Raw genomic sequence first — 25,745 nt, 5'->3', positions numbered from 1 at the left:
AAGATGGAGAGGGCCCTTGGAGGCAAGAAGGATGCTTCCTTGGGAACCAGGAGTAGCAGCAGTGGGAGCTGTCCAGGACCTCTGGTGCTGAAATGACAGGCGTCGCCTCTGCTGCTGGAGAAGCTGCCGACTGGAGGATAAAGGGAAAGGATGGGTGGATGACTGGATGGAGGGATGGGGGAGATCCCTTCTTGCTAAGCCACCTCCTTTTTTCTTTCCCTGATCAATAGATGAGCTCCTTCCTTTCTCTGTTGATAGCTCCGGACAGAGATGGGAGGAGAAAGAAGGGGAGGAGATGGGGGGAGGGAGGGGGGCTGCGGATGTGGGAGCATGCGTGCTCCACCTGGCTCTACACACTCTCTCTCTCTCTCTCTCACACACACACACACCTCTCCAGCCTCGTCTGATGGAAGGACTCACGCTTAACTGAGCCATCATACAGCTTTCCAGTGGAAGAGCCAAGGATTTCTTTATGGTAAAGCCAGTGCGGTGTAGTTGTTTAGATGCTGGACTGGGGTCCAAAACACACTGGAAGAGGCTACAAGGGCCATCCAGTCCAACCCCATTTTGCCATGCAGGAACTCTCAATCGAAGTATCCCCAACAGATGGCTATCCAGCCTCTGCTTAAAGACCTCCAAGGAAGGAGATTCCATCACCTTCCAAGGGAGTGTGTTCCACTGTTGACCAGCTCTTAATGTCAGGAAGTTCCTCCTAATGTTTAGGTCAGTGATGTCCAAACTCTGTCCCTCCAGGTGTTTTGGACTTCAGCTCCCAGAATCCCAGAGCATTAGCCAAGATGGCTGAGGCTGCTTGGACATCACTGGTTTAGGTAGAATCTCTTCTCCTGTAGTTTGCATCCATTGTACCCGGTCCTTTTCTCTGCAGCAGCAGAAAACAAGCTTGCTCCATCCTCATTTTAACATCCCTTCAAATACTTCAATAAGGCTATCACATATCACTTCTTAACCAACTCTTCTCCAGGTTAGACATACCCAGCTCCCTAAGTCTTTCCTCATAAGGCACCGTTTCCAGGCCCTTGTACCGCAGAAATAATCTAGTCTGAGACTGTTTGAACTGCCCTGGACAGTGCTAGGGAACTCTGGGAATTGGAGTTTATTGTGGCACCAGAGCTCTCTGACAGAGAAGGCTACACGTATCACAAAACTTCAGTTCTCAGAATTCCCTAGCCATGAGCCAGGGTACTTCAGAGGGTCTCAAACGGGATTGTTTCTTCAGTATGTTTTGGACCTAGGAATTTGGAGGCCATAGAAACCCTTGGGCAAACCACACTCTCTCGTCCTCAAAGGATGGCAATGGCAAGCACTCTCTGCAGAAACATGCCAGGAAACCCCTATGATAGGGTGGCCTTAGAGTTGCCATAAGTCGTAAAGGACTTGAAGGCACACAACAACAACTCTGCATCTGCACTGCATAAATAATCCAGTTTTACACCAGTTCAACTGCCATGGCTCAATGCTATGGAATTCTGGGAATGGTAGTTTGTTGTGGCACCAGAGCTTTGCATACAGTTGTGGTCTCTCTCTCTCTCACACACACACACACAACAATAAACAAGTCAAAGTTATAACACTCTCCTATCTGTGGTGACACAAAGTCACCCAGAAGCATTTATGATAGGAAAAGGGTCAAGGAATTTGGCTAGTGCTCTCAAACGAAGTCAATTCAAGGCTTTGTTTAAGGAAATGCTGCACAATGCTATTCCCACCTCAGTGTTGTGTGTCAAAAAGCAACACTGCCATGCATCATAAATTCGAATCACATTCCTTGCCGTTCTGTTCAACAGACATCACTATTTGTATTGGGCTGTGTACACAGCTTGGTGATGACCGTCATACCACACACAGCCCAATACAAATAGTGATGTCTGTTGAAGGGAAGGGCAAGGAATGTGATTCACAGTCATGATGCATGGCAGTGTTGCTTTTTGACATGAACACAGGGGCGGGAATAGCATGGCTTCATTGTGGAGCATTTTCCAGAACAACAAGTTGAGTTGACTTAGGGGATGTTATGACATTTCTGATGAAGTTGCAAGATAAAAAAATCAATTACAAGAAGCCAGTATAAGACAAGAAAGTGATACAATAGGTTTGTCCCTGCCTGGAATTCAGCTCCATCTCAACAAGTGAACACAAAAGCTAACTCACTGCCCACATTCGACATACATCCTCCCCACCCGGGATTTTCATATTTTCCACACATGCAGGCTATGAGACATCAGTTTAGCCACAATTCACTTTCAGATTTGTGATGATGACCAGAATCAAGAAGTGCAAGTGTGAAAGATCAATAGACATGGCTGAGCTTTTTATTAATTTCCAGTTAAAAAAACCACCCCCCAGTACTTTACATAGCATTTTTAAAGATCATATTTATTTATTCAACTTGAACTAGGACTCAAGATATTTCCTAGTATAAGTTATTTGTTTGCAATTGTAAAGTGTGGTGGCGGTGACAGTGTGTGCCTTCAAGTCATTTCTGACTTATGGTGACCTTAGGGGTTTTCTTGGCAAGATTTGTTCAGAGGAGGTTTGGCATTGCTTTCCTCTGAGGCTGAGAACATGCGACATGCTCAAGGTCCCCCAATGAGTTTCAAAGCTGAGCTGGGAACTGACCTTTGGTCTCCAGAGTTGCAGTCCAACAATCAAACCACTACGTCATGTGTAGCTGAATCCTAAAGGCACCAGATCAGCATTTGGGGAGACCCTCACAGTTCCCACCTTGTGCACATTATTAAGCTGATGCCTGGAGGAATTGAAAGGAAGCTTTTTTTTGTATGACTCGACAGTGCCATCTTCTGTTAGGGATCAGTAAAAAATACAGCATTAAGTCTAAATCAAAGAATTCTGAGGTAGGGAATGAAGCAGAACAATTCCCCCACTCCAGGCTTAATATGGACAGTGACTTGATTTTTGTCTCCTTGCCAGTGGCGTCTCTAAGGATGCGCAGGGGGGTGCAGAGTGCGTCAGGTGACACTCTGAGAGTGACACCACCGCTCCTCATAGAATCATAGAGTTGGAAGAGACCAGAAGGGCCATCCAGTCCAGCCTGATTCTGCCATGCAGGAGCTCTCATTCAAAGCATCCCTGACAGATGGCCATCCAGTCTCTGTTTAAAGACCTCCAAGGAAGGAGACTCCACCACTCTCCGAGGGAGTGTGTTCCACTGTCGAACAGCCCTTACTGTCAGAACGTTCCTCCTGTTGAGATGGAATCTCTTTTCCTGTAGTTTGCATCCATTGTTCCGGGTCCTTTCTCTGGAGCAGCAGAAAACAACCTTGGTCCCTCCTCAATATGACATCCCTTTGAGTATTTAAACAGGGCTATCATGTCACCTCTTAACCTTCTCTTCTCCAGGCTAAACATCCCCAGCTCCCTAAGTGGTTCCTCATAGGACATGGTTTCCAGACCCTTCACCATTTTTGTCGCCCTCCTTGGGACACCAGTTTCTCAACATCTTTTTTGAATTGTGGTGCCCAGAACTGGATGCAATATTCCAGGTGGGGCCTGACCAAAGCAGAATAGAGTGGCACTATTAGTCCCTGCCTTTTACATCTGCCTTTGGGCAGAAAAAGGCTGTGGCATTCACCTGCATCCCATTAAAATGCTGAAAAGGCGGTAAGAGTGGAGTGAGGCTCAGGGGCAGGAGAGATCCTGGTTTGTTCGTTTTTTTAATTAACATTTCAAATCTGAAAAATTCATTTTCATTATTTTTAATGTGCTGGAGAAGAGTGCTGAGTATACGATGGATGGGCAAAAAGACAAAGAAATGGGTTCTAGAACAGATCAAGTCTGAAATCTCCCTAGAAGCCAAGATGATAAAGTTGAGGCTGCCATACTTTGGCCACATCATGAGAAGGCATGACTCATTGGAGTTTATCAAATGGGAGGAATTTCTCTTAAATTCAAATGAAAAGAAAGTGGGGCCAAACCACATTCACTTAAAGTCACTAGTTTTGCACAATTACGTGAATGCGCATTGCGTTCGAACTGGCTTCCCATTGCCAGATAATAGCATGCCGTTGCCTGAATTTGCGTGTGGCAGTCTATCACGCAATAACACTAAACCCCATGATTGCGTTCAGATTGCCATCGGTTTATACTTCCAATTTCCCTTGTCTGATAAACTCCAATGATGTTAGGAAAGGTAGCGGTGGTAGAAAGAGAGGAAGACCACATGCCAGATGGATAGATTCAGTTAATGGGAGTCTGAATCTACATGATTTAAGCAGAGCCACGAAGGACAGAGGGCACTGGAGATATCTCATCCATAAGGTTGCCATGAGTTCGAGTCATTTAACAACAACTAGCAATTATTATATCATCATCATCATCATCATCCAGGGGTCCTCCTTTTCCAAGACATGTCCTCCATTTCACCCTTCTATCTAGGAGGAGTTCCCAAATGTCCTCCATTTTGAGCTTGGCTCAGAACCACGGATTTACATTCATAGGAGGTTTTTTAGCTTTTATTTGGTCACATCCTCAATTTTTTCTTGAACAGCCTCCATTTTTTGGTGCCTCCTCCTCCTTTGGCCTTAGGACATCTGGTCACTCTGTTAACACCATCATCATCATCACCACCATCATCATCGACCCAGGATGACCAGACGTCATTACCGCAAAGGAGGACAATGTAGGACATTAAAAAAAAGAATTGCGGCCATGACTAAAAAAGAGAGAGCTAAAACACTCATATAATTGTGAAGCCATGCTTCTTAGTCATGCTCAAGCCATGGGTAGTAGGTAGAAATGGAGGACGCGTCCTGGAAATGGAGGACGTGTGGTCACTCCCAGTGTTGCCAATTTCTGAATCTGAGGAATTTAATTAATTTATATCTGGGGATTTTGACTGAATAATAATAATAATAATAATAATAATAATAATAATAATAATAATAATAATAATAATAATAATAGTAATAGTAATAATAATAATAAATATTGGGGAATTGCGGGTACAGTATTTGGGATTTGGGTAAAACACCCCAGTTCCTTTTGGACTTCAACTCCCAGAAGCCCCAGCCACCAAGGCCAATGTGCAGGAATCATGGGAGTTGAAGTCCACAGCGCTTAAAGGCGCGACGTTATTCTAGTAGAGGCTGGAGCCTTCTGGGAAGTGTAGTCCAAAACAAGGCGCTTTCCTGCCCAAACTCTAGGGAGGAAGGCCGAGGCCGAGGCCTCCTTATTATCATCGCCTCCTCAGCAAGAGAGGCGACCGGAAGTGGTGAGAGTGGAGTAGGCCTCTGCTTGAAAATCGAGGCAGGCTTTGGGGCCTAGTCTTCCGGGATGCGACTCTGATGAGGAGAGGCCCGGCCGGGGCATGAGCGACGTGGTGGAGCGGACGCTGAGCGCCTTGCCCGGCTTGTTGGGGCAGCCCGAGCCCGGGGTTGGCGGCGGAGGGGGAGGCCCCTTGGCCCCTTCTCGCCTCGGAGGCCTCATCCGCAGCATCACCGCCCTCGCCTCCAAACATGTACGTCTCGTCGGGGCTTGGCTTCGGACTCAGCCGAGGCGCAGGCTAGGGCTGCTGCGTCCGCACTGGGGAAATAACCCGGTTTGGCACCGCTTCGGCTCTTTTTCTGGCTCAAGGCTGTGGGATTCTGGGAGTTGGAGTTTGTCGTGGGCCATAGAGAATAATGGAATATTTGGCCACAGGGAATAATAATAGGCGAATATTTGCCCATAGAGAATCATGGGAGAATATTTGCTCATAAAGAATAATAGGAGAATACTTGCCCATAGGGAATCATGGGAGAATACTTGCCCATAGGGAATCATGGGAGAATACTTGCCCATAGGGAATCATGGGAGAATACTTGCCCATAGGGAATCATGGGAGAATATTTGCCCATAGGGAATCATGGGAGAATATTTGCCCATAGGGAATCATGGGAGAATATTTGCCCATAAAGAATAACAGGAGAATACTCGCCCCTAGGGAATCATGGGAGAATATTTGCCCATAGGGAATCATGGGAGAATATTTGCCCATAGGGAATCATGGGAGAATATTTGCCCATAAAGAATAATAGGAGAATACTCGCCCATAGGGAATCATGGGAGAATATTTGCCCATAGAGAATGATAGGAGAACAGTTGCTCATTGTATTTAGGGGTTTAGAATTGCATCTGTAACTGTTTAAAAGTAATTTCTTTTGGGGGGCTCACTTGGCTGTAGCATTTGATATGTACAACAACATATTGGTTAAAATGTTTTGGATGTTGTTGTATCGCATCATGATTAATTGGCTTATAAACCTCATGAAGGGATTTTTAAAGAAGTAAAAGAATCAAGTCCGGTTCAAGAGATATGTGTAATTGTGATGTAGGTTAGAAAGAGGACACCAGGGAGTAGTAAAATGTTTGGAGGAGTTTGTGGTAGACATATACTGAAATCCAGTTGGTTAGTGCCCTCTGCAATAGACCTATTAAATAAATGGTTAGAGGGTGAATCACTGTATAGGTAAATCCAGTTATATTGAATGGGTCAGCTCTGGTCATGGCTACCAACAAGATTTATGCTTTAGTGTGGCTAGGTGCTTTTTGTGTTACTTCTGTGTTTTCTAAAATGACACAAGCATTTAAAATTGATCTTCAAAAATTCTTTATCAGGAAGAAGAAAAGTTAATCCAACAGGAATTAAATGATTTGAAGGCAACAGTTTCTGCACCCACAACAACACTAGTAAGTTTTAAAGGCAAAACAATGCTAATTTTGTCCAGTATACAAGCAGATGTTCAGTGATATTTTTACTGAGCTGTACTTACCAAGTCAACACTCCCCTCCCACACCAAACACTCCCTAGGTGTGTAAGTAACTCTTCACTTGATGACGGGTATTGAGTGCTTTTGGAAGTTGTAATAGGTTGTGATAATGGACTTCAGATGGTGTGCCAGAGAAAAGTGGTAGCAGGAGGGACCACAAACAAATGGGTTATTTCTCAGGCTTGTCAAAAGAGAGACAACCCAGAGTGTCACAATAAACAAACTGTGAACAGGAGAGTGTGAAGCAGGAGAGGCAGCATGCTGACCTTTCATTTGTAACCCTGCAATAATTGGACTAGTTGCTCTGTGTAAACAAGTAAATGTTTTAGATGGCTTTAAAGGGGGACAACAACAAGAGCTGAACTACAGCTTCTAGAACCCATGCATAGACCTAAAGAAAACCTTTGGCCATAATAACAAAGAAGAGCCTCTATGATTAGAGAGAGTTTGCTGTTGAGTACCAGTTCATAGAATCATAGTTGCTTTAGAAGGACTTGTATTTGTTTGTGGGCTTCTTGGAGATGTGTTTCTGGTTGAGTTTGAAACAGAATTTGAAAGTTAGGAAAATAAGCTTAAAGTGAAGATAAGTGACAGAAGTAGAAGGACCAGTTGCAATGTTGTCAATAGATGCCACACATTTAGAGAGTGAGCTAAGCTTTTGGTAGTGCTGGTAGACAAAGAAGAATATGTTCTAGATACGTTACTCAAGAATGACTTGATTTACAGAGCAGAAAGATTAAAAAAGAATTAAAATTGTGAACATGAGGGGAAGAACAAACAATATTGTCAGAGCATCCCAGTAATCTGAATGAGTTCTTTTGTCTTTATGGAGTTCATATATGGATGGACTGCAGTGCTTGGCTACTGAGTTAGCTACCTTAGGTCCTGTGCACTGGGACAAGGAGGTTGGTGGTACAGGAGAAGCTGTCTTTACCTACCCACCCTTAAATAAATGGAAGACAATTTTTTGTTTCAGGTATAGGGACTATGGATTTGTGAGGTTGCTGGGAAAGTGGGTGTGGATTGGAGGGGAATCAGATGTGGCATTGGCGGCATCCTCCCTTGTGCCATCTTTGACTCAACTCCATTTCAGCTGTTAGATCTTCACTGAATCTGTCCTGATCATGTAGCAGGAGTCAGGATATATGTTGAATTCTAGATGCTTCAGCTGGTGGAAACCTGAAAACTGGGAACAGGGAAAGAAACATAATGAAGTTGCAACCTTAAGACAGGATTGAGTTTATGAGAAAGCAGCCATGACAACAAAAACATGACACAGAAGTGCTCCTTTTGTTTTTGCCATGTAGCATAGCCTGTCTAGATGTGGACTGCAGCTCCCACCATCCCTCACTATTGTCTGAAACCATTGATGCCATGTATTTCTTTGTATCTTACTGACTGAGCATCCTACTTGGCTTTGAGTGTATAATTTCTTCTTTTTCAGAGACTGATGAAGGAGTGTATGGTGAGACTGATATATTGTGAGATGCTGGGCTATGAGGCTTCTTTTGGATACATCCATGCAATCAAGTTAGCTCAGCAAGGGAACCTTTTTGAGAAAAGAGTTGGTATGCATTTCCTAGTACGATGCTCAAAAAAGTCCATATCTAGCTCTGGTTATTTTCATACTATGTTATAGTTTAGCAAAAGAATGAGGGATTGCTATGACTGTTCATATGCCTCTGGCAAGTCTGCATGCTCCCCTGGCAACTTGCATTGTAGAATATGAAGAACCAGTGTCTTGTAGTGGTTAAAATATTAAACTGTACTTGATAAATCCAGGATCAGTTCCCACTAAGCTGTGAAACTCAGTGGATGACACTGGGCTATTCACTCTCTCACAAATTCAATGAAAAGATAAAGCGAGAAGGAGGAGAACACTTCATACTGCCTTGAGCCCATTGGAGGAAAGCTGAAAATATTGCCCTAAATCCTATTATTAGTCCTAGAGTTGTCCCATTGAATCAGTGGGGTTTACCTATGTGTTGATTAGCCTTTCAACAGTAGGTACTCTAGCTGGGATCAACCAACAGGATGCCAACTAATATCGCTGAGCAGCAAAGTACTATACATATCTATTTTTATATGTATGTGTAAAATATCATTTTAACTTTCTTTGACTTCTTATTTTCTAGACCCTTTCAGCATTTAGATAGCAAATTCTTTGGGGACAGAAATGCTTTGTTTGTGTTTTGAAAAATGACCTAGGCCTTTAGGATACAGCAGGCTAGAAATTAAATACTTCATATAAAAAATGGAATGCACAGTACAGACTTTTGTCTTTCGCCTTTTTTAGGTTATTTGGCAGTTTCCTTATTTCTTCATGAAAACCATGAGTTGCTGCTTCTACTCGTGAATACAGTTGTGAAGGTACAGTTTTTGTGAGAGGTTTGGAGGTAAACATCAACCTGACCTCAGGACTGCACAGTTTTTCTTTTCTTTTTAAAAAAGTAGATCAAAGCCATAAATATTCATTTATTAATAAACACTTGTTTAACAGCTACAATCTCAAGAACAGAGAAAATTGCAAGGTTTTTTAAAATCTGTTTCTTCATGGGCCTTTGCAACCTCTTCATTCAGAAGACCCTTGTTGAAAAATAATTCATGGAAATGATTGAGCTGGTTGCCTTTGCTTCATGTTTTGTTGTTGTTTTTTAAAAAATAATGTGAATAATATGGACTAAGCTGCTGAGGGACTATATAATTGTCTTTGTTTTTCTCATTTGTGGCAGGATTTGCAGAGCACTAATCTAATGGAAGTGTGTATGGCTCTTACTGTGGCAAGCCAGATTTTTCCACGGGAGATGATCCCAGCTGTCCTTCCATTAGTAGAAGACAAGCTTCAGCATTCAAAGTACATTCTTGTTTATAAAAAGGAAATTTAATATTCAAGGCTATTGCAAATAGACATTACTAGATACCAATCAATCAATCAATCAGTCAATTAATCTCTATTGCTTTTGGCCAATGCCCATTGCAAAAACCAAAGTAAGAAAACAATATGCATAAAATTTCCATAAAACCAATATACAATTAATTATCTCAAATAACAGATGCTTAACATTAACAGTTATGGGTAATTTATATGACAAACATGTTAAAATTCACAGTTGAACCCTTTTAGATCAAATTATCCCAGTTACAGGGAATAGCTATCTCTGCTACGTATTTCTTCCTGGCCTTTTTAGCAGCAAGGGCAAACAAGGCTATACGCCAGGTCACATATAGATACAACGACAGTAATAGTTGCGCTCAGTTATATGAACCAAATTGTTTCTTCTTATTTTTCTTTTTTAGGGAAATAATTAGAAGAAAAGCTGTTCAGGCACTGTTCAAATTCTACCTTATTGCTCCCAACCAAGTCCAGCATATTCATGGTAAATTTCAAAAGGCACTCTGTGACAGGGACGTGGGAGTTATGGCTGCTTCGTTGCACATTTATCTCCAATTGGTGAAGGTGGGTTGTTGTTGTTTTTTTAAAGAGTAAACTATTGAACCGAGCCTATGACTTAAGAGCTGACAAAAACAGAAATCTGAAGTGTGTGTATTAAAAAACAGTATTTTTGTTCTCTCCATATCTGATGTTGTTTGTTGTTTATACTGATGACTGTGTTGAAGTTTAGTTGCATATGTTGTGTTTAACAGCTTATTTGATTGTAAGCTTGAAAATGGGGAGAATGTTCTGCATAAAAAGAAATTTAAATTGAAACAGTGGTAACATGTGCTTTTTACACCATTTTGTAAAACATCTTAATTACATGCTTTGTCTTTTGTCTAGGAAGATGCCTCTGGACACAAGGACTTGACAGGCAGCTTTGTAGCTATTTTAAAGCAGGTAGTAGGAGGAAAACTTCCTGTAGACTTCAACTATCACAGTGTACCAGCACCTTGGTTACAAATTCAGCTTTTAAGAATATTGGGGCTACTTGGAAAAGATGATCCAAGGTAAGCCTTTCTTAAGCCTGAACTTCTAGAAAACTTTAGCTGACTTATTAATTCCTGAGTTTTGTCAGTATTCTTCCATGAAACAAAAATGAGAAAGATTTGCGTGGGGTAGGTTTTCCATCTGTTCAACACTTGTCAGGATCAGTTCTCTTTTTGTAGGCTTGGTCTAATTTCTTACGTAGTCTCTAAGATATGTGTACGTGGATTGAAGAGTACTTTGGCTATTTTCTAACATTCAGTTTTAATAATCTGATCAAGCCGTCACATGTTAATACATGTGTTTTTTAAACATTGTGTCACAGAATGAATTTCTAGTCCTTGTCCTATGATGTGATTGCAGCTGCTATCTTCTTACTAGGCATACTGTATTTTTACCTGAGATCTAAATTACAAGATGGAGTTTGTGTCACAAAAATCTTGTGCATTCTGAACCTATTTGTTCCTAACAGTTGTAAACAGAAAACATTGTAAATAACAGGAATAATGTGAAGGTGTTACTCAGGGTTCTGTCAGTGGTTTGTTGGATTGCATGCAGTAGTGTGCAGGACTGATAAATAACAATTGGAAAATGTTATTTATTTTTATCAGAGAATATGTTTAATGACTGCACTTGAACACTTATCCTTTTGTAACAGGACCAGTGAACTTATGTATGATGTTTTGGATGAATCTTTAAGGAGAGCAGAGATAAATCACAACATTACGTATGGCAAGTACAAGTATATTTCTTAAAATACAGTACTTACTACAGTTCTGTGGAAAGAGAAAAGAAGGAGTTAAAACAGAGTTGGAAAGAAAATGAAGAAGAATAGGAAGTAACAAGAAGATGATGCAAATAGAATAAAAAGAAATTAAATATTTGAAATAAATTTTGGTTGAATGGGCAAGCCTGTTTTAATAGCAAAAGCTGCTTGTCTCTTTGTGCCTCTGACTATTTGTATGGCTTCCTGGCCTTAGAGTCTTAATTGGTAACATAATCAGGTGATGAGCTTGAGATATTGATATGTCGTATGAAATTCTAATCCTAAAAATTGTTCAACAAAAAGTGTTGAATATTGTCAAGTGTTACTACTATATAGTTGTCATTTGAGTTAAAGTGGTAAGCTTCCGTCTAGGCTATATTGCTGTGGTTGGGAGTTCACATAATGGCTATTGTCTGCTGTTTTCTTTGTCTTTCTGCAGCAATCTTGTTTGAATGTGTCCAGACAATTTACACAATTTACCCTAAATCTGATCTACTTGAGAAGGCTGCCAAATGCATTGGGAAATTTGTCCTGTCTCCTAAAATTAATTTAAAATATTTGGGTGAGTTCTCTGATCATAACAGTATCTGATATTGAATGCCATCTGTTTTTGGCTTCCAAATGTTTGCTGTAACTTTTCTTTCTAGGATTAAAGGCCCTAACATACGTTGTTCAGCAAGATCCCACCCTTGCACTGCAGCACCAAATGACAATAATTGAGTGCCTAGATCATCCTGACCCTATTATTAAAAGAGAAGTAAGTTGAATTCTAACAACCTACCCAAACACACGTTGCCAACATTTTGCTTTGAGACTACAGTTTGCCATTTTGAGAAGCAGTATGGATACTGTTGATGAACAGATCATGACTTCTATAAATTTTTGACTAAAGGATATCATCAGAAATAATGCTTAGTTTTCGGTTGATCTAGTAACAATATAATTAGACATTTTCCTGAGTCATTATGTGTTTGTGTGAGATAGGGATGGAAGCACTGGTCTTGTTTCACTTTGTATAATTGCTTTATTCCAAGCTTACATTTCAAGCACATTTTCTGTAATTTTTTTAACATTTGCATTTTGATATACAATTGTCTCTAAAATAGGCTCGTTAATACTGTAATATAATTGATATTTTGTATTTCTACTCTTTAGCCTGTTCCTTGTTAAATTTTGCTGTTGTTCAATGGGGCTGCAGTTAATCATTGGTTCGCTTTGCCTTATCCTTCAGACAGTGGAACTTCTGTATAGAATCACCAATGGACAGAATGTCAGAGTTATTGTTCAGAAGATGCTTGACTACCTAACTCAAACCAAGGAAGAATATACCATTATCAACATCGTTGGCAAAATAGCAGAATTAGCTGAAAAATATCCTTCCTTTGAGTTTTTAGAATGGTTACATTAAAGTTTATTGTCATTTTATAGAATGATTTGTAGTTATAGGCTTTAAGAATACATTGCAAGAGTTTGTTACCAGATGTTGTAGTGCATTCCAACTTGATGTATTTAAATTATGTCTGTGTGAGAAGAGTAATATACATTTTGTAAAACATTTGGGTACTCGGTGTGAATGGGCATGTAACAAAAAAATATTTTTCATAGGTTACGTCAGTCTATTGAATGTAACACTTTTGAAGCATAGGATGTATTTTACATAATTTAAATATATTAATTTGGAGTTACCTGCCCAGCCTGAATGCAGTTTAAATAAAGGGTTTCCCTTTATTTACTCCAAGTAAACAGATTTATGTTATGTCATGAGCCCAGGTCCAAGATGATGTTGTTTTGGAATGCATGATCTACATTTGTCAGTATAATAAGACATTCAACTTGCTTCTTTCTTGCATAGTCTTACATGATATGACACACTTTCTCCAGAGGGTTTTGTATGAATTCCAAGTGGGTCTTTGATAGTTTTTCATCCAGGCATCTTAAAGTGCCTGACCAGTAATTTTAGCAGTAGAGCTGCATCATTTTTCTTTAGACCAATCTCTCTAAATAGTCTTGACATCACTAATGAGGAGAATATTAGAATCTATAAAATGACAGACATTGTAGACTTAGGCACAGATGGTTGGTTAACCTCTGGTAACCTTGTCCTTTAACCAGAACCTCCCCTGTTATCAAAATAATATGAAAAATGTATCAAGAAACCATAATAATAATAATTGCTTTCATGAGATCTAAAACTGAGGGATGCCATAGTGAATGAGTCTTTTCTGTTACCTACCTTGATTTCATTTCTTTTGCCTGCAGATAATTTTAGTAATTATTTCTGTAATTAGTGCACTAATATTACTAATGTTGGAATGGATGACTTTGAACCTGAAAGGGAGAACAGTTTATACTTGATTTTTCCATGTACTTTCCTTAGTGTTCCTCCTGGCACATATGCTCCTGACAGTGAATGGTTCATCCAGACTATGAATGCAGTATTTTCCATAGGAGGGGATAAAATGCACCCAGACATCCCAAACAGTTTCTTGAGACTCCTTGCTGAAGGTGAGCAAATCAAATATAACTCCACAGTGAAAATGAATTTACTGCTATCATTTATTTATTAATACATAATAACAAAATCACATAAGGCAATTAAAAAATAAATACTTGTTATGTTCTTTCTAGGGTTTGAAGATGAAAAGGAAGATAGCCAGCTGCGGCTTCATGCTGTCCAGTCTTACCTTAAATTGCTAGAAAATGAAAATGTGGTTTATCCACAGAAATTTGTTCAAGTGATGAGTTGGGTAAGAACAACATGGATTAAAAAGAGAGATTACAGTTCTCCCGCAGAATTAAACTCTATATGCAGCATGGACAATTGAATTTTAACTATAATTAAGGGAAAGAGATAGTTTTGAAAAATGAGAAACAGTTCATGCCTAAGTGGTAGCTTATTTAACAGCATTGGCTACCAGTTTGCTACCAGGACAATGTTAAGGTTGTGATACTAAGTCCCTAAACTACTTGGAACTGGAATACCTGAGAGTGTCACATATTGCAGATGTACATCTGGCAGTCCCCGGGAGGAGGGTCTTTTCTTCAGAGGTACCCACTCACGTATTACCCAGGTTTGCATTCTCTGATGTAGTTTTGGCATACCTTGGCATTTAATGAGCTATGATGCCTGTCACTTTGATTTTAGTTTATTGGTTTAATGCCTTGAATGGAAATAATCCACAGGTTCGGATATCTATATTTTTCAAAGGTAGACATTTCTCGCATACAAAAGAATTCTTAACCTGTGGATAATTTCTATTCAAAGTATTAAATAAAATGATGATAAACTCCAGTGCGATTCATAACAATGCTCCAGAATTTATGTTGTTTGCAAGCTGTCTAATAAATGAGGTACTTGGAACAAGAACTCAAGTGAGGTATCTTTAAATATGTCTGACAATGTCATTGATGAGGATTTCAGCAAATAGCTGAAATACCAGGTTAATATATTTAAAGACTGGGTTGTATGATAAGTTGAAATATTAGTGGTGCCTTTTTATTTTTACTTTGTCCTGTTTTAAACTAGTTTTTAGGGAGTTGTGCAAGCTTGCAGTTTAAACTGTGCTAAATTGTGCAGGCTTGCTGAAAAACATATATCTTGTCTCTTCCATTTTGATCAACAAATATCTTTTTGCTCAAATTAGCATTGGGGATAGACATAGTTTCAGCTCAGATATCAGAATAGTTATATATGGTATATTTTGCTGTTATCTGCAAGCTGTTTTGTTCTTAAGATTGTTATCAGTGCAATTGTGTTGATCAAGCCTCTTTAGTTATCATTTTACATTTTGCCTAGTTAAACTGTTCTCTTGCAACAATTTCAAAGGTTTATGCATATTTTAATCAAGTGTTTTTACATTGACCTTGCCATTCTAATTGCCCTCTGTCAGGTGTTAGGGGAGTATAGTTGTCTTATGAAAAATGTGGATCCAGAAGTTGTCTTGGCAAGTTTGCATAGGATTATGAAGAGAAATACCACTTCTGAAACAAAAGCTTGGATTATGGCTGCAGTCACTAAAGTAGCTTCTCATACTACATGTTCAAAAACAGTTGATAAACTCATCATGGAATTTGGTACCTCTCTGGACACTTGCATGAGACAGTATGTCTATGAACTAAAGCACCTCTATGAAGACAAGGAATTGATGAAGAAATTGTTCCCAGTTGATGCTAGTTATGAGGATATAGTGGTGAGTTCATGCAATCATGTATGCATTATTTTTTGTCTGTGGGACCTGAGTGTTTCTTCAAATCATGCTTGAAAGAAGCATACTTCGATAATGTATATCTGAATACAAAAGATCTAGGGTAAGATGCTTTACTTGGAGTAAAGCACATGGACAATCCTTGGTGATTGTTCCTCCCTCATGTCCCCTTACTGCTTAGCTAATCATCTATGAGGAAACAGTATTCTGGTTTGGGATCATTTTGCTATTTGATGCAGAAATACTTCCCATCCACGTGTACTGATATGAAGTGGAGGATCAGTGGACTATGTGTGCATGCATATACATGTCCTTGAACTGCCACCTGGAATCGCATATGCCCCTTGGAGCCAAGAAGGTTATCCAGCTAAGCTGTTCAGGAAAATTTCGCTTCTTGTCTCAATCATACTGTGGCAAGAATTTCCAGTTTTAACAATTAGAATCTGCTATCCAACATTAAAGCCTTTACCTTCTAGCTTCTAACAGGGACCTCAGCTAAATATCACAGAGGTGTACCTAGCTTGAGTTGAGGGTATAATGCATTCCTAGACTAACAGCAGAATGAATTTAGAAGGTGGGATGGCATTTCTTTAAGAGGTTTATAATCAAACAGTAAGTTTCTGACCTGCCACTCTAATTCATTATAGGTAGATGCTTCCTTATCTTTCTTAGATGGGTTTGTAGCTGAAGGACTGGACCATGGTGCCGCGCCATATAAACCTCGTCACCAAAGGCAAGAGGAGAAGCTGTCTCAGGAAAAAGGTGATTGCTTGTTGATTCATCCTGTGAACATTATTTAGTATAAGGGTAGGATGGGAATATGATCATTATGACTATAGTTGATAGCTTTAAAAATATTGTTCTACACACTACCATTGCAGCACTTAATCTGTTGCATGGCAGTGACTTCACCCTTTCACACACCAGTGTTAATCTCTGTGTGTAGGCTTTGTGTTTTCCACTCTGAGCAGTGCATAGAAAATTTCCACCCACTTGGGATGGGCGTTCTTAATTCCTGATCCGTTTGCAATGTGGAAAAACTAATTCTTTAATATCACATATGTTATAAAGCACAAATGCTTCCCTTCTCCCTGTAGTTATCTATGTTCTGTAGAAGATTTATGTGAAATGCTTCATGATAAGCAGTTAATTGACTATTTTAACTATGTAGTTTTACTGTGGGAAATACGTAGGAAATACTATACAATCATCCCTCCATATTTGCTGGGGTTAGGGGAAGAAGACCCTTGCGCATATGAAAAGTTTGCGAATAGCACAAGCCCCACCCAATTCCTCCTCTGATGCCTGGGACAGCTGCAGTCAGCTGTCCCAAGCACAGGAGAAGGTGGGTGGAGCCAGTGCATGCGCACTGCCAATTCCCTTTCTCCTTTCCCTGGGACCAGCTGGTTGCAGGGAAAGGAGAAGATGGATGGAGCCGTCCGCGAGCGCTGCCCATTCCCCTCCTCCTCTCCCTGGGACCAGCTGGTTGCAGGGAAAGGAGAAGATGGGCGGAGCCAGTGCATGCACTGTCCAGGGCAGCGCATGTGCCAGCTCTGCCCACTTTGTCCCATGCTTGGGACTCAGCACAGGAGAAAGAGACTGGGCAGTGCATGCTGGCTCCGCCCACTTTCTCCCTGCTCCAAGCGCAGGAGAAGGAGGTGGGCGGGGTTCACACTGAGATTGCGAATAATCATATTCATGAATCTCAAGTCTGTGAATATGAAGGGACAACTGTATTTTTAAAATATGGGAAGCACTGCATGTATTTTAATATGCATGGTTAATCATGTTGTTGATGATGAATTTTCATGGCCAGTATTCAAAAGTGCACATACCTTTGCGTGCCTCTTTTTAGATCAGTTAGGTCTTGATTTAAACCTGTGTGAAAAAGTAATACAGTCGGCCCTTCAGATTGGCAGGTTAGCCATGTGTGGATTGGTGCATCTGCGGATGGCTCTGCCCCATAATTATCAATGGTGGTGCATGCATGCAGCCATGCTGACATGGCCACACACACGTCAGTGTCCACTGATGTTAATGGAACTTGAAGTCCCACATTTTTTGGTATCTGCAGGTGGGAGGCTGAGACCAAAGCCCTGCCAATATGGAGGACTGACTGTACTTTCATAAGGATTGTTGGTATAATATGAGATGCAAAATACTTTTGTTGGAACATCATAAGTTGCTGACATAATAGCCTGTCTTTCCTATAATGATTATTGTCTTAAAAGACTGATAATTGAATTTGAAAAGTGATTCTCTTTCTCTGCAGCTTTGAATTTTGAACCTTATGGACTATCCCTTTCCCAGACTTTCTCAGCATCTACTTTTACTGGAAGGCAGTCACCTACTGGACTTTCTCTGGGATCTGACATCTCTGGCAGTAGTGCTGAGACAGGACAAAAGGGGTATGTTTCTCTCTTCAGTGAAGAGTGAAGAGTCTTCAGTGAAGACTCCTTGGCCTGAATTCAGGAAGTGACATATACACGTGGAGTAGGTGCTATGCAAGCTGTGGGAAGTACCCAGCATAGCACATCAGACTAATTCAGTAGACAATAGTGGAAGCAAACAACCCTAGTGCAGGACCCAGAACAATGGATGCAAACTACAGGAAAAGAGATTCCACCTCAACATTAGGAGGAACTTCCTGACAGTAAGGGCTGTTTGACAGTGGAATACACTCCCTTGGAATGTAGTAGAGTCTACTTCCTTAGAGGTCTTTAAACACAGCCCAATGGCCATCTGTCGGGGATGCTTTGATTGTGATTTCCTGCATGGCAGGGGTTGGACCGAATGGCCCTTGTGGTCTCTTCCAACTCTATGATTCTATCACATAGTGCAGTGATCACTTTAAGGAGACAACAGTGGAAGTGCCATTGTGCAACTGCAACATTTGCAACAACTATAAGCAGCCCAAAGTGCTGTGCATATGCAGGTGCACATAGTGCAACATATTGGGCACTGCATCTTTTGTATTTTGTGTTTCGGTTTAGCCAATGTGTAACTGGCTTTTGGCCATCTGCACTGTCTTACACTAATGTATGTTCTGCTGACCTTTCCTGATTATTATCTTTTTAGGACCAACAGTCTGAAGCTTGAAGGTGTGAAGAAACTATGGGGAAAAGAAGGCTATCTTCCCCAAAATGAAAGCCAAGTAGAAAATGAAGACAACATCAAGCCTGTTTTGCTCGGCAGCACAGTTATGGAGAATATTGTTTGTAACTTTCCATCACACTCTGAGCAAGAAACTCCTGGTCTTTCAGAGGGAGAGGAAGTGAAACAACAACTAGCATCAACACTCTTTGTTGGCCTAAGCGCACAAGGCAGCATCAGTCTGGTATGACAAGCTTTGTGGCACTGGCCTTACTGCCATTTCAGTGATTTTTAGTGTATGTCCCAAAGCTGAGGCTACCAGATTTGTGTTCTAGCTAGTATTTATCTGTAAGCCATAAATGCAGAGACTAGTTTCAGAAGATCTGTGTATCCAAAGTACAAGTAACTGAATGGATTTTTTGAATTGCCATGCTTGATTTCTGATGTTCTGAAGGACCTGTAACTTTGACCTTAAAAAAGAAAATATGATGTTTGGGTGCCCTAATTACCCTATTCTGATTTTTGGTGCAGTCAAAACAGTTTTTGATTCTTGAAATCTGTTCCTCTATGCCATGGCAAAAGATTTGAAATTGAGAGTAATTTGAAAACATCTTAACATATATTAGGGAGTAGCAATTGAGAGGGGGAAAGGTCTGGCATTTTTTTTTATAAGTGCAAGCCTTGCCTACAGTAAATTTATTATTGCCTAACTCTAGAAGTCTCCCCTATAACAATTTAAGTTAAAATCCGATGAGTCGTACTCCTGGTATTTTTCTGCCTGCAATTCAGGAACCTTTGTTTGCAAGCAAGTTAAACATTTCCAGTTTGAATGTTACCGCCCTCATTCCTTCATACCTTTTGGCCTCCTTTGCTTAATACATATTTAACATCTAAAAGGAATAAGATGGTATGTTGCTGTTGTCCTCTTCTTAGTTTTTGACCTTCACAAGCAGTGACCCCCAGTGTCAAGTAAATATATTTTTTATCATTGCTGAACAAATTCGGAACATAGGAAGCTGCCTTAGGATGAGATTATGGGTTCATCCAAGAAGTTCTCCAAGATTTCAAGCAAGATTGTTTTTTGGAGAATCTAGTGATTGGATTTGGGATCTCCTGCATGCAGAAGCATGTCTTCTACCATTAAGCTGTGATGTCTCACACTCCTGTGCCTTGTGTCAACATACCTTATTTTCTTGAAATGCTAGTCCTTTCATTTGCGTAGTGGACTCATAGCTGGGTCATACCCTATGTCAGAGTGGTTCAGACCAGCAGTATTGCTTCTCCTTAGTGATTTTTATTAGAAGGGGAGAAGGAAAGAGGATATTAAAAATTGAGTGGGAAACCTGAGAAAGAGAAAATGAAGGAGAGAAAATGGGCACATAACAAAAAATAAAATAAAATAAACATTTGTTCTTGTGTCCTAAGTTGTGGTTAAAGGTATGCTCTAATTCTGAAAATACTTGTACTAAAACCTTAAACCTCAAAAACCTTAAGGTTTTTTTGAATTCACATTTGAATTCACAAGTATGCTTTGTCTGTCTCTTTTGGATTTATGCATTCAAGATGGGAAGAAGCGATGCTACAACTCAGAAGTTCACAAGGAAATCAAAAATAAGTGAAGGAAGAGCAAGCAAGGGATCATCCAGTATCCAGAGTCCTGTCACCCCTTCACATCTTCCTGACACATTATCCAAGAACAAGGAGCCCTTTCAAAACAATGGACATCATGGAATAAGGAAAACATCACTTTGTTCTGCAGAAACATCTGAACTGAAGGTAGCATCAGATAGGTCTCTTTCTGCACCAGAAGCTGGACCAGATGGCAAGCTTTTGAGTCATAGACCCTCACAGTCCTCTTTGTTTGCAGATTGTAATATGGAAATTTTTCCTCATTCTTCAAGCACTCAGACTGTTGTCCGCAAGCAACACACTTCAATGCCTTACCTACCAGAGGAAGCAGCTAAACATCCTCATTCAGAAATCATAGAACTTTGTTCCAATGAAACTCTTGTGTTGTACTTTTGTAAAATCTGGAAAGATGATTGTGTTTCACTGTTTTTATTTCTTTCCAATAAAAGCAGCTCTGTACTTAGAGATGTGAATTTGGAATTTGAACACACAGAACACCTGAAGGTAATAAGAAGAATTATTATAATTTTATCAATTGTTTTGGCTTTTACCCTGAAGAGAAGTTCTGTTAGTTATAAATACATGTTAAATGTATTGGTGGTTTGTTTTCTTCCCCTTTAAACATATAGATCATTGAAAGTCCTGGCTGTCATTTTGCTAAAATAGATGCTGAAAGCATAGAAAGTTTCCAGATATGTGTAGAGATGGAGGACCTTTGCTCATCAGTAATGGTTTCTGGTTACATCGTTTATCATCTAGAATCAGAAGGATGCCTCAGATTTTCTGTTCCTTTGGTACTGTTGGATTTTATCAGGTAATTCTATTAAAAGAACTTGCTTCATACATAGTTGAATACACAGCATTAGTTTCAGTTTCGTTGAAGGTTTTTTTTTAATCTTATTTGAGATCATATGTAAATCTCATACACACATGTACAATATATTGTGTACATACCACACATATAAACACTCCCCATCTGTTTCCTAAACTTTTTTCTATTACCCGATTCCTTAGGGATGATTCTAGGGTAGTTAGATAAATGTGAATGTCTTTGGAATGTAAGGGGTAACTTGTGGATTTCCCCTACTCCCTGGGTTTTCTGTTTCTACATGACATATGCCCTGTACTGGAAGGTTTCCCAATACATTTTAATAAATCCCCTAATTACCTTATTTTAAATGATTCCTGTTCAGCTTGATTCTTAAAGTTCTAGGATGCTAGGAAAATATTTACTATTGGGGATAAAAGTTGTCATTTTGGACAGCTTTTAAATAATGCTTTTAAAAATACGTTAACTTTTATTTTTCCTGATTTTCATTATCAATATCACTTTCAGGCCAATGAAAATGACCACTGATGAATTTGGAAAAATGTGGCTTGCTGTTTCAAATGATGTGAAACAAAATGTAAAGATGACATCCTCTCAGAGATCCTTGTCAGTTGTTCTTAATACCTTGCAACAAAAGCTGAAGCTACATATTGTTGATGTCATAGGTAAGCAGCTTGAAATTTCTTCACTGCGATCCAGGAATTGTAGTTGGTAGCAATAGCTTAAAACATTGTTTAACATAAAAGTGTACATTTAAGGAATGGTCATGTATGGAGAGATTTTGGGAATTTTCCTAAGTCTCCTGAGTTGGGCCCTAATGCACCACATAAGATGAAATGGCAGGAACCTCTGTGATTAATAGGCCTAGGTTTTGACCAGGGAATAATTTTGCCAGAGCATGGAAAAGTTACTTTGTTGGAGCATAACTCCTGGAGGCCTGAATACTCTAAAGGTACCAGAATCATGTCTGATCTTGGAAGCTAAGCAGGGTCAACCCTGGTTAGTACTTGGATGGCAGATTGCCAATGAATGCCAAGAGCTATAGACTGTATTTCAGAGGAGGGAACTTGCCTAAGAAAACCCTAAGAAATTCAAGGGGCTGTCATAAGCCAACAGGTGACTTGAAGACATATACATACATAAGGACAGATTTGGCTTTTCCAGAATTGGCGTGATTTTTACTTTGAAGTATAGTGGACAACCACAGAAGCAGCCTGAGTTGAATGATCTACATTCCAAAGAAGGATTCCACTTGAATTATGTTTTTGATATTCATCCCTAATTTAAAATAGGCAGTCCATGAAATAGATGAATCCAAGGTAAACTCGTACTCATCAAAAGCCTATTCATTTTCATGTGGAAAAGGCCAGACTTCAAATGTTTGTTCAGTAATCTGCTTTGCACAGAAATCAATGCTTTACAAAGTTAGGATATAAGTTTGTGACTGAATCTCATACTTCAGTATGGATTGTCTGCAAGCAATTATTAGAGCTACATTTGTATATGAAAATAAGTATTTGAATAATAAAACAATAACATTTATGGGAAAACTATATTTTCTCTTCCTTTAGGTAATGAGGGAATAGCATCATGCCAAATGCTTCCGTCGGTGCCCTGTTTACTACATTGTCGTATCCATGCTGGGATGTTGGCATTATGGTTCAGATCACCTTGCTCTGCTCTTCCAGACTGTTTACTTTATCAGTGTCAAAAGGTGATGGAAGAATCCTGAGTGTTACAGTGCCTCATTTTCTGTCTTTCAACTTCAAGAAAGTTGAAAGTGATTTTTGTGCAGGGATTTACCGAAGCCAACTCTTTTCCTGCGGTGGACAAGAAGCTACGTAAGAATAGGCACTATGGACATGAGGACTGTACAAGAAGGTGATTATATTGAGGTGCCTGTCCTCCAGAAAAAGCTCAGGATCAGCCAGTCAGTCACTGACAAGGGACTAAAAGTATGGGTCAGATGTTATGCAAGATAAGTATTTTCTATTTATGTCCTTGTGTAAGTCACAACAATTTATTCATAGGATCAGCACGACTTGAATTATTTCATTAACTTGGCTGATAGTCTAGAAAAACATTTTAAGCCTTGTCTGCTCAAGAACTTTCTTGAGGTGGCATCTTAAATGCCAGCTTTGCAGGGACACAAGATGCTTCATTGTTGATGCGACTGACATTCAGTTATAGGATATCCATTACTGTCCCATGCCTGCAGGCCCTGGTTGGGCTATGGTGGTACTGTTGTCTCAGTAGCAACCTATGGAAGTGTAGGCCATAGTTGCTCATACCTCAAGTAAGGAATGAACATTGGGGCTGCTCTTTTTTGATGCTATAGTTCAGTAACAGGAAGACTTTGGCTTATTGTGTGATAGAATATACCGTATACTTCCTTTGTGAATGCATATTGAGACTGTCAGCAATATCTTAATTTGCCACGTGGTTGTAAACTTTGCTGCCTATCAGAAGTTGGCTTCTAAAATGCAATACCTCCATCAGAGTGCTAAGCATTTTGGCTTTCAGTGTTCAAAAATGCCAGGCCTTTAATCTAGGAAGCTTCTCTCAGCGTGCCTAAAAGCCTGTGCATGAACTAGTCATTCTGATTGAAACAGCATTCCACCCTGCTTCATCAACAGCTGGCCTTCATTTTGCCAGCCATTGACCTTGATGATAAAATAGCATATAGATGTACTTGCACAGCCATATAGCCATGGGGACTTTGGTCTTTGTTTCTTGAATAGGCTGCTTTTGTGGTACATATCAAACTGCTTTATTGCTTTTCATTATCCTGTGTTTTACCTCATGTTCTGTCGTCATTGTTCTGGCAGAATGTGCCCTCCTTGGGCAGATTGAGAATAGCTCTTTTGATCCCAGCCGCACAACTGGAGCTTACTAAATACAAAGTAATCCATTTTTTTTAAAAACTCACCTCCTGCAAAATGTTAGAAACAGCTTCAGCCTTTGCTTCCCTTGGGTTATTGGAATGAATCTTTCATACTTACACAGCAGTAACATGGTTATGTTTGCTAATAGGACAGACCTGTATGGCTTTTTAACTTTTTAACTCCAGCCTGATTAGTTCTAAGTATGAGCTGTAAGCTCTGATCGTCTCTTGTTGCAGAACAGAAACATTACAAGCATTTGACTCCCCCTATTCAGTTACATGTTTGGTCCTCTGTATCCATGGATTCTGCATCTGTGACTTGAAAATATTTTTTTAAAACCCCAAATAGTAAACCTTGATTTTGGCAATTCTTAAGGAACACTATTTTACTGTGCCACTCTATATAATGGAACTTAAACATCCATGTGCTTTGGTATCCATGGGGGGGGGGGGGGTCCTAGAACCAAACCCCAGCAGATACCAAGGGCCCACTGTACTATGTTCTGTTGTTCAGAATCTGAGTGGAATTTGAGCTTCTGAGGTGGATTAGGGTGTAGGTCAGTGGAAATGAATGGTCTTTATTATGAGGCTTACTTGAGATGTAGCACAAGTTTATACTTCTTATAATCAAAAGTGGAAATAAGTAGAGCTGAGTAAATGGTGCAGGAGTCTGATGCTGTTTAACAGGAACAGAAATTTCTATTTCAAAAATGGGTGTATCAAAGCATTCATAGACTTAATCTTTTCAGTGGCAGTGCTGGTGGTAGGTATAGCAGTGCTGATGTTGGTGTTAAATTGATCAGTTTTCATGATCTATAGCGCTCCTTGCTCTAGGAGCCATTTGTAAAGTGAAGATGTGTCTCTTCAAAAAACAAAAGCTGTTGGATTAGAGTCATGAATGGACACAGTGTGGCTTTCTTCATCATAAAATCAGTGTTACAGACTGAGTCTACAGTTGCTTTGGGATTCTCTTCTGATAGATTTTCCATCTTTTTGGTATCAGTTATGTGGACGTACATAGGTATTGGGGGGGGGGGGACATTGTGCTGAACATCCGTATGAAGGAATAGGAACACTGTAAACATTTTCTTTATATTTGTCTCTGCAATGCCAAGGCCTCCAGCAAAATGTAAAAGATTTCCACTAAAACTTAAAGCAACACCTCATTTACATTCGGATGTGTAAAGTTTTCGAATCTGACTGAAAATAATATTTTTTAATGTATGTCTGTATGTATTTTATTTATATGTTTATCTACATCATAATCTACTTGTACATCAAAAAAGCACTCCTCGACACATTTAAAATCCAATAAATAACAACAGTTTATTCTGTTTGTTTGCTGCTGTTGGACCTGGGCCAAAATCCTCATAAGCCACAATATTCAGAAAGGTCTTGTTCTTGGCTTCCATGACCATCTTGAAAACAGGAAGAAGAAAAAAAAGGATATACAGGAAGGAAATTGAATGGCCCAATAAGAAGCAGCAGCAGGACAGCAAGAAAGGTTAGGAGATGTGTACCATGTAATCTTTGACACCATGAACTCTAAGAACAGGGTAGTCAAGGAAGAGGAATTGGTGCAGTGTAATCATGTTGGTAATTGGAATCATTCCCATGTTGTACTTTGAACTT

General features: G+C 39.8%; 1 protein-coding gene across 4 annotated transcripts; it reads left to right on the top strand.

Moving 5' to 3' along the window:
* The first annotated feature begins 4,636 nt into the window (after positions 1 to 4,636).
* On the top strand, positions 4,637 to 25,442 carry LOC149307292 (AP-4 complex subunit epsilon-1-like). 4 transcript variants are annotated; one of them, XM_089538822.1, is made up of 21 exons: positions 4,637 to 4,657; positions 6,634 to 6,705; positions 8,230 to 8,353; positions 9,082 to 9,155; positions 9,518 to 9,639; positions 10,083 to 10,242; positions 10,564 to 10,730; positions 11,366 to 11,439; positions 11,913 to 12,035; positions 12,121 to 12,230; positions 12,705 to 12,848; positions 13,870 to 13,978; positions 14,102 to 14,220; positions 15,364 to 15,663; positions 16,326 to 16,440; positions 17,951 to 18,086; positions 18,757 to 19,015; positions 20,335 to 20,904; positions 21,030 to 21,214; positions 21,737 to 21,894; positions 22,801 to 25,442. In XM_089538822.1, the coding sequence occupies exons 3-21, from the start codon at positions 8,236 to 8,238 to the stop codon at positions 22,959 to 22,961; spliced, it is 3,204 nt and encodes a 1,067-aa protein (XP_089394948.1). In that variant the 5' UTR covers positions 4,637 to 4,657; positions 6,634 to 6,705; positions 8,230 to 8,235; the 3' UTR covers positions 22,962 to 25,442. The 4 variants fall into 4 exon arrangements, with proteins under 4 accessions (XP_089394948.1, XP_089394947.1, XP_089394949.1 ...); XM_089538821.1 differs by lacking the exon at positions 4,637 to 4,657 and adding an exon at positions 5,155 to 5,494; XM_089538823.1 differs by lacking the exon at positions 4,637 to 4,657 and adding an exon at positions 5,554 to 5,575.
* The last annotated feature ends 303 nt before the right edge of the window (positions 25,443 to 25,745 follow it).

The sequence above is a fragment of the Sceloporus occidentalis genome, unplaced genomic scaffold (assembly GCF_023333645.1).
Source record: "Sceloporus occidentalis isolate IW3139 unplaced genomic scaffold, rSceOcc1.0.p SCAF_9, whole genome shotgun sequence".
NCBI lineage: Eukaryota > Metazoa > Chordata > Lepidosauria > Squamata > Phrynosomatidae > Sceloporus > Sceloporus occidentalis.
Note: the sequence above shows the minus strand (reverse complement) of the source record. Positions and strands in the feature narration are given on the sequence as shown.

Coding starts and splice junctions, on each gene's coding strand:
- LOC149307292 (XM_089538821.1), top strand. CDS start 5,345: ATGAGCGACGTGGTGGAGCGGACGCTGAGCGCCTTGCCCGGCTTGTTG. Junction 12,036..12,120: donor AATTAATTTAAAATATTTGG/GTGAGTTCTCTG, acceptor TTTTCTTTCTAG/GATTAAAGGCCCTAACATAC. Junction 13,979..14,101: donor CTTGAGACTCCTTGCTGAAG/GTGAGCAAATCA, acceptor TGTTCTTTCTAG/GGTTTGAAGATGAAAAGGAA.